General features: G+C 31.5%; 1 protein-coding gene across 1 annotated transcript; it reads right to left on the reverse strand.

Moving 5' to 3' along the window:
- Positions 1-250: 250 nt before the first annotated feature.
- Positions 251-4,726, reverse strand: CYLC2 (cylicin 2). Its single transcript, XM_012467130.3, has 5 exons — positions 4,710-4,726; positions 4,101-4,141; positions 2,709-2,830; positions 1,076-1,232; positions 251-957 (listed from the first exon to the last, which is right to left on the reverse strand). The coding sequence occupies exons 1-5, from the start codon at positions 4,724-4,726 to the stop codon at positions 251-253; spliced, it is 1,044 nt and encodes a 347-aa protein (XP_012322553.3).
- Positions 4,727-8,254: the final 3,528 nt, after the last annotated feature.

Below are 8,254 nucleotides of genomic sequence, written 5' to 3' on the forward strand. Positions count from 1 at the left end.
TAGAGATCATTCATTGAATCCTTCCTATCCCCAAATTTAAGCATATGCATTCTTCAAGTCTTTCAATGGATCCCCCCTTAATTTTTTTAACATCTTTCTTATATTTTTATAAATTTCTTCTGAGTTCTCCTTTGTATCCTTCTTTGCCCCCTTTTAAACATCACTTAATTCTTTGAAACTTCTTTTTTACTCACAAATTCGTTGCAGACTACCACTATTGTTTCATCAAATTTGCTTTTGAATTATTCTTTCAGTTTGAATTCTTATTTAAGGCCCACCAGCCCTTCTTCTTTGCATCCTTCTTTGCATCCTTCTTTGCATCCTTCTTTGCATCCTTCTTTGGATCCTTCTTTGCATCTTTCTTTGCATCCTTCTTTGCATCCTTCTTTGCATCCTTCTTTGCATCCTTCTTTGGATTCTTTGCATCTTTCTTTTCATCCTTCTTTGAATCAGAAGATTCTTTGTCAGAATCTTTCTTTGCATCTTTCTTGGCATCCTTCTTAGACTCTTTCTTGGCATCATCCTTTGAGTCACTGTTTGTACTACTGGGCTGCTTCTTATCTTTCTTATCCTTTTCATTCTCCTTTGCATCTTTCTTGGCCTCCTTCAGTTCATCACCTTTCTTTGCATCTTTTTTCCCATCCTCATCCTTCTTTTCATCTGCTTTTGCAGATTCTGATTCTGTGGTTGAATCCTTGCCCTTCTTTGAATCTTTTTTATCATCTTTGGCATCTTTCTTTGCACCTCCTTTTTCATCTTCAGATTCTGTAGCTGAGTCTTTTCCCTTCTTTGCATCTTTTTCACCTTTTTTGCTATCATCTTTCTTTGCATCTAGCTTTTCATCTTTTCCTTTATCTACATCCTTGCCTTTCTTTAAATCTGTTTTCCCTTGTTTTAATTCTGATTCGGAACCTGTTGTGTCCTCTGCTGTCTTGTCTTCACCTTTCTTACCAATATCTGGGGATAAATATTCAAATATTTCTTAAAATGAGAAAATCCAAACCTGATAAAATTCTAATAGAAACCTAATCAGAAAATTTACAGAGATAATATAAAAGCAGTAAGTTGTCTCCACCTGCTGCTTTAGAATCCACCTTGGCAGTACGAGTCGGTTTGAGAGGCTGCCTCCTGGCAGCTAAATAAACAGACGGTCTCTCGGAAATTCTCATTAAAGAACGGTACATCCATAATGGTCGTCTATGACCTCCTCTTAATTGTTCTTCATCAATTTTCTGAAAGATTGGTTATAATAATGATGAACAACTTGTGGGTGAATTACACAGTTTTTTATTAGTATATCCCAAATATATTTTAACTTTAACCATAAAGAGATTTTAGCTTTTGTTAAAAAGTGGGGAAGTTACAGATTTCATCATTTATTTTGGTTCTGTTTTTCAAATTTTCACCCTCTTTTTTAAACTAGTGAATAATCATGCTTTATTTGGAGCTTATGTTCAGTTCATAGGACCTTCATAGTTCCCTCAGGATTTTAGGTTCAAATTGGTGGAGACCTCCATTGATTCAAGGCATATCAGAACCTCTCTTCACAATCATAGGAGGCTTTAAAAAAAAAAAAATAAAGCTCTATGTTCTTGAGAATTCTTGGAATATCTTGTCCACCTTCTATTTTTTGGTAACTCGGAAACTATTCTCTAATATCTAATAGTTTCAGATTGAAGCATATCTTAGTCTATTTTCATTTTCAGAGTCTCTGAAATTTAGAATGCTACTCATAGTTAAAAGCCCGAAACTCCTATTGCTTGGTGAGTTACAAATTGAGTATCATCAGATTGGTAACCTAAATAATAAAATCTGTAACAGGGAATGTTAGTTTGAGATTGTGCATTTTATTTTCAACTTCTAATTAAACATGTACAAAACTAAATGACAAAAATAGCCAATATTGATACAAATATTAACAAACAATGAAAAAATAAATTCACAAAGAAAAAAAGAAAAAGAAATTTGTTCACTACTAATGGGATACATTTTCAAAAATAAACAAGTTAATGATACATTTATTTTGTGAAAACTTTCCTTTGAAAATATGCATATCCCATGTTGACTCCAGAAACATTGGGAAATATTTATTTTCCAATACCCTGAATCCTGAATTCTGTATTACAGAACTGAGGAAGTATTAAAGGTATAATGTAATCCCATGACTCAAATGAGGGGATTTCTCCAGCTGAAGAACATTTTCCGAAAGTTCATACTAACTCTAACACTAGGATCTCCATATTTTTGTACTTATTGGAAACATTTTTTGTAATAAAGGGTTCCTGAAAATAGTTAATATGAAATAAAGGGGGCAGTTGTATACAGTAAAATGCAAATAAAGCATATCTACCTTTTTTAAGTAGTAGAATTTGAATTACTTCCAACTGTGCTGTTCAATATGGCATTTCATAGCCACGTGTGAATTTGCTTTAATTCAATGTAATTTAAATGTAAAATTCAATTCCTCAGTTACACTAGCCTCATTTCAAGTATTTAATAGCCTCATTGGACTATAGAGATAAATATTGCCATTATTGCAGAAACTTTGTCAGCTTTGATCTATAACACATAAAACTATACATGATTTCATAAGCTTACTACTCATGAGTGATTACTTAAGACTGATACTTATAATTACTTATTATGGTCACAATTATTTCTAAGTTATTACTTATTACAGATAATTATATTATCTTTCCAGTACTTACAGGAACTGTATTGTCCCTTATTTGAGAAGGTTTTGATCTTCTTTTCTTTCCTGGCCGTTGTGGTTTTGGAAATGACAGAGCAAAGTGTTGCTGATTCCATGATTTTTTGCTTAATTCACTGACTAAAATAAGAAAGACAAAACACACATTTTGAAATGAACAGAATTTCATCAGAGCTGAAATGGCATTAAGTGCGACATATATCATGTAAATGAATAAACAAGTGATTCAAATTATGGCTTCATTTATTTGGTAATGTTTGCAATTTTCTGTTACCAATATGAGAAAATAAAAATTGATTTTTCTATTTTAACCAGTTTTACAGATAACTATATAAAGTAGTCATTGCAAAACTAATATCACTAAATGGTGATTCAGTTTTACTGCTTTCCTGTAATTCTGTCTCTTCCAATCCAGGTTTTTGCTTCATACTTTTGGTTAGCATACAGTTTTATTAACAACAGAAAATAAGTTAACTACTTTTGTAGCTCCCACAGTACTTAGCACAATGCCGACATAAAATATTGAGAAAATACGTGATTTCATCTAAATGCTAAGGCTTAAGATCCCCTTAGTTAATAATAACTTTCCAAGCTACAAGAGTAAATGCTATACACCCAAGAATGGCATTGTTATAGGTGACGTATTTTATAAAGAAAATTGACAAAAAGTCTACAGAATGGTGCCTGGGAGGGTGAAGTAAGCTGGAAACTGTAATAGAAATGATTCAAGATATTTCGGTTACCAATGAGACCAATGAGAGATTTCATCATTGCATTTAGATACATGCAGTATTAACGTGTGGACATAATAGACATTTCCTATGAGTCTTTTAAAGAAAATAGGAACAGCGGGGAAAATGTACAGAAAAAAAAAATCATATTTAAACTCAATATCTGAGGGGAAAGTAATTAATACTTGAAGTCCTCCAAAATCAAATACATTTGCCTTGCCTAGTAAAGAAATTTTGGTCCAATTTTAAGCTGGATATAATCTATCAGGAATGTTGTAGAGGAATAATCAACATTCCTGATAGATTATATCGAGCTTAAAATTAGATATAATAAACATAAACAAGAAATTGTTTATGTAATTATATAATTTCTACATTGCTTTTCAACTGTAAGATTATCTGATTGTATGAGTTCTAACACGTAAATATTTCCAGCTTTCTGTTGCTGAACATACTTAAAATTCCTTGGATTCAAAACGAAGCAAAGTATCTCTAAAAGGTGTTCAATGTGCCAGTAAGAAAGGTTCCTTGGGAAATAGAAAGTTGATTATCAATTTGATTCTATGGCAGTGTTTGCTTTATCACTTTGAATGGAGAGTAATACTTACCATAAAATTAATCACACATGTTTTGAAATAAATAATTGAATGCTTTCTTACCTGGGATGTAATTATCATATGTCCCAAAGTTTACTTTTTGGCTATTAAAATAAAAATGAAAGATTTTAGTTAATTTATATAAAATCAGTGTTTTAAATCGTCATTATTATATTTCAGCACTTACAACTAACCACTAGATAAATATTTCACATTCTCAAATATTCTGATAGAGCTGACCCACTTTTTACTAAAGGTTCCCACTGTGATATATGCCTCCTCTAAAATTCAGTCACACTCCTCAGTCACTATTACATACACAAAAATTATTCACAGAAATTTCCAAGTGGTTTCCTGACTGAAAATCATAAATTATTTTATTTTATATTACCCAAAATACAATGTGATAAGAAATCAAGTAAGATTCACAATAAAAAACAAACTAAACAGACTTATATAAACCCAGGTATCTATTTTGCTGAAATGCATGTACTAGCTTTGTCTTGAATCAAAAAATCTGTTATGTTGCTTGAGAAACTTCATCTGCTAAACACGTTATCTTTTACTTATGAATGGCACAATAATAATATAATAAACACCTCTTCACACTAAAGAAGTTAAATGTAAAGCTAATGAGTATTTTAGTATTTTAAAACATAAAATTTGACTTACAATCGTGGGAGAGACATTTTCCCCACCTATGACTTGCCAGGACTTAAGTATTGTAAGTTCAAACTAGTGATGTTGAAAGGTGACATCATAAAGAGGCCAAGAGCACTCGGAGTTAAAGGGGCAAAACCAAAGGAGACGCTTGTGGTTTTTTTTTTTTTAGACACTTGTGTTTTATGCTCTCTAAAATTCTAAGTTTAATACTTACTTTCACTTATTATTGTTGACTAAATCTAGCTACAAGTATTAAAAGTAATCGATTGATTTTTGTACTTTAATAAAATACTTGTTTAATTTTTTTCATGTAGTTGTAACTTACTGATATGGAAAAGTCTAAACATTTATCTGTGAAGATCAGCCGTAATCCTGATTTCCCATTCATTCCTGTAACTTTTGTTAAATCATCAGCATAACTTTATATGTCTTTCTCTCATCTTAAACTTATGGTCTGCTTATACATAAAATATTTTAAACAAAGCTAGATGCTTTTTAAACTTATAAACATATTGATATATCTGAGTTAGGACATTTTTATTAAACTCACAATCTTACCCCATTAATAGATGAATACTAGTACTATACAGAAAGGCATTTAAACATGTGGCTCTTATTTAGCTGTTTTTAGACCATCTTAACTATTTTTGTCTTAAGAAATCGTTTTATTAAATATCAGCTACTATAAGAGGTAAACTACAAAAATATTAGTGGTTTGATTCAATGTTTCCAACTGGTCTTGTGCAATGATAAATTGTAAAGGCATTGGAGCTGGGATGGGAGCCTTCTATAATTTAGATTTCTATGATCTGATTATTTTACTGTCTGACTTAATGAGAATATCTCCTGATGTTTTCCTGAAAAGTGGTGATTTAAAGTAAAGTATAATTTCTAAACCTACAATATTTTGTTGAGCATTTTATAGTCTGTAGTGGCTTATGAAAATATCAATCTCTAATGCATTTACTCTGTCAGCATACATTAAAATCTTAATCATGACTGAGCAACCAGCAATACTTGCCTTCTGCATTATCATCTCTTGAATTAATCTCTCATTGCCATTCTTAATTAAATGTGTATGATCTACTAATATCTCAGAGAGCCAATGATATTTTTATGATGAGCGTGTGCCAGTCTTCTGTTGCTACATAGAAAATTATTAAAAATTTAGTGACATAAAACTCATTATTTTTTATCTCATAATTTTATAATTTAAAAGCTTAGGTGGGTTTAACTGGGTCCTCTGCTTAGGGTCTTACAAGACTGAAATCAAATCGTCAGCTGGACTGTGTCTTACCTGGAGACTCTAAGATTCAGTGTCTAAGCACATCTCAGCTGGTAGAATTTAATTCCCTGTGGCTATAGTTCTGATATCTCTGTTTTCTTGCTTGCTGTCAGCTATGAGCTGCTTTCTGCTCTAAATTCCTTCTCAAATACCAGCCCCTACATCTTCAAACCTGAAATAGTTCATGGAGTCCTCATAATTAAATCAGTCTTTTTTCAGCCTTCCTAAACCACTATCAGTTGAGGAAAAGCTTTGTTTCCTAAAGGGCTCAAATGGTTAGATTCAACCAACCTAGATAATGTCTTTATCATAAGGATCAATTGTACTTCATAATGTAGCATGTAATAAGAATGCTATCTCCTGTTATTCACAAATTCTACACACACTCCAAAGGAATGGTTGTTGGGAATCTTTCTTAGAATTTTGCCTACGACAAATCCAATGTTAAGACTAAGAGTCTGTTCTAGAATTTGAGGATTAATAGAAATATATCAAACTATATCAGCAATATATACATTTTATATATATATATATACTATCAGCCATATAAATATACATACATATATTATATCTTAAGATATTGTCAATGTCTATCCAGCATTGAAACTATAATCATATATTAATATTTTAGTGGTTGTTTTTAAGCTTAGAAATCATGTCTTCAAACATAGATATTTTACTTTATAAATGTATGTATACATATTTTCAGTGTTTTATAGGTTGTACAGTTATTTGTATACATTAACTCATTTTTTCTATAATAATGAAAAGGTTAGAAGAGGTGGTTCTTGAACAAGAAATATTTCCTAAGAGTTTGCAATAGGTTAACAACTCAGAAACATGGCTTATAATTTCATTCTTAAAATCAATATAGGTAATTGTAGATTCTTCAAGCTTGTAATAATTTCAGAGGCTTGGTGTTTCATGTATTTATGTAGGCACATGTATATATAATGTGTCTGTATGTAGGATTTGTATATCTACTTATTAATCTATCTTTCTGTTAATTTATCATCAATTTATCTCCCTCTTTGTTTCACAAAAGGTTTAAGACAATAAAAAGTGTATATAAATGTAGAAACCACCTTATTAAATGCATTCTAAGACATTATAGTAGTTTGTATCATTTCAAAAAGTTTTATTTATAATTGACATGTAATAATTGTACATATGTATGGGGTACAGTTGTGAGTTTTAAATGCATGTATATATTGCATAATAATCAAACCAGGGTAATTAGCATGTTCACCCCTTTAAACATTTATTATTTGTGGTTATCATATTTGTATTAATCCATTTTTGTTTTGCTATAAATACCTGAGACTCGATAATTTATAGAGACAAGAGGTTTAATTGACCCACAGTTCTGCAGGTTGCACAGGAAGCATGATAATGGAATCTGCTTAGTCCTCAGAAAACTTGCCATCGTGGTGGAAGGCAAAGAAGGAGCAGGCATGCCACATGGCTAGAGCAAGAGCAATAGGTCGTGGGGGTGTGGATACTACACACTTCAAAACAACAAGATCTCACGAGAACTCACTCATTATCCTGAGACCAGCACCAAGGGGATGATGCTAAACTATCATGAGAAATCCACTCCCATGATCCAGTTACCTCCCACCAAACCTCACTTGCAACACTGGGGATTATAATTCAACATGACCTTCAGTGGAGACACAGTTCCAAACCATATCAACATTCAATTATTTTCTTCTACTATCTTGAAATACGTAATACATTATTATTAGCTATAATCACCCCGCTGTGTAATAGAACACCGTGACTTATTTTCATGTCTTTGTACCTATTGACCAGCTCCTCCTATACCTCCCTTTGGCTATTATCCTCAGCCTCTGGTAACCATTGTTCTACCCTCTACTTCTGTGAGATCATCTTGTGTTCAATTCCACAAATGAGTGACATCATTCAGAATTTGTATTTCTGTACCTGGCTTATTTCACTTAACAAAATGTTATTCAGGTTCATCCATGTTATTACAAGATGAAATTTCATTGTGTTTTACAGTGAATAGTATTACTATTTGAGGCTTAATAGAAATATATCTTCCTTTCATATATACTTTTTATTATATTTTAAGATCTTGACAATGTCTATCCAGCTTCATCATGATAATCATACATAAGTATTTTGTGGTTGTTTTGAGCCTAATAATTATGTCTTCAAGCATAAACACTCCAGTTTTTAAAAGTATATGTATATATATTTAAGTGTTTTATAGGTTATAATTTGTGTACATTGAATCTATTTT

The sequence above is a fragment of the Aotus nancymaae genome, unplaced genomic scaffold (assembly GCF_030222135.1).
Source record: "Aotus nancymaae isolate 86718 unplaced genomic scaffold, 86718_ANA_hifiasm-v0.15.2.pri h1tg000003l, whole genome shotgun sequence".
NCBI lineage: Eukaryota > Metazoa > Chordata > Mammalia > Primates > Aotidae > Aotus > Aotus nancymaae.

What these genes read in the sequence shown, in the direction of transcription:
- CYLC2 (XM_012467130.3), bottom strand. An exon ending in ATATGATAATTACATCCCAG is followed by an intron (nt 2,831 to 4,100) that starts GTAAGAAAGCAT and finishes TTCTTATTTTAG; the next exon opens with TCAGTGAATTAAGCAAAAAA. An exon ending in GGTGGATTCTAAAGCAGCAG is followed by an intron (nt 958 to 1,075) that starts GTGGAGACAACT and finishes ATTTATCCCCAG; the next exon opens with ATATTGGTAAGAAAGGTGAA.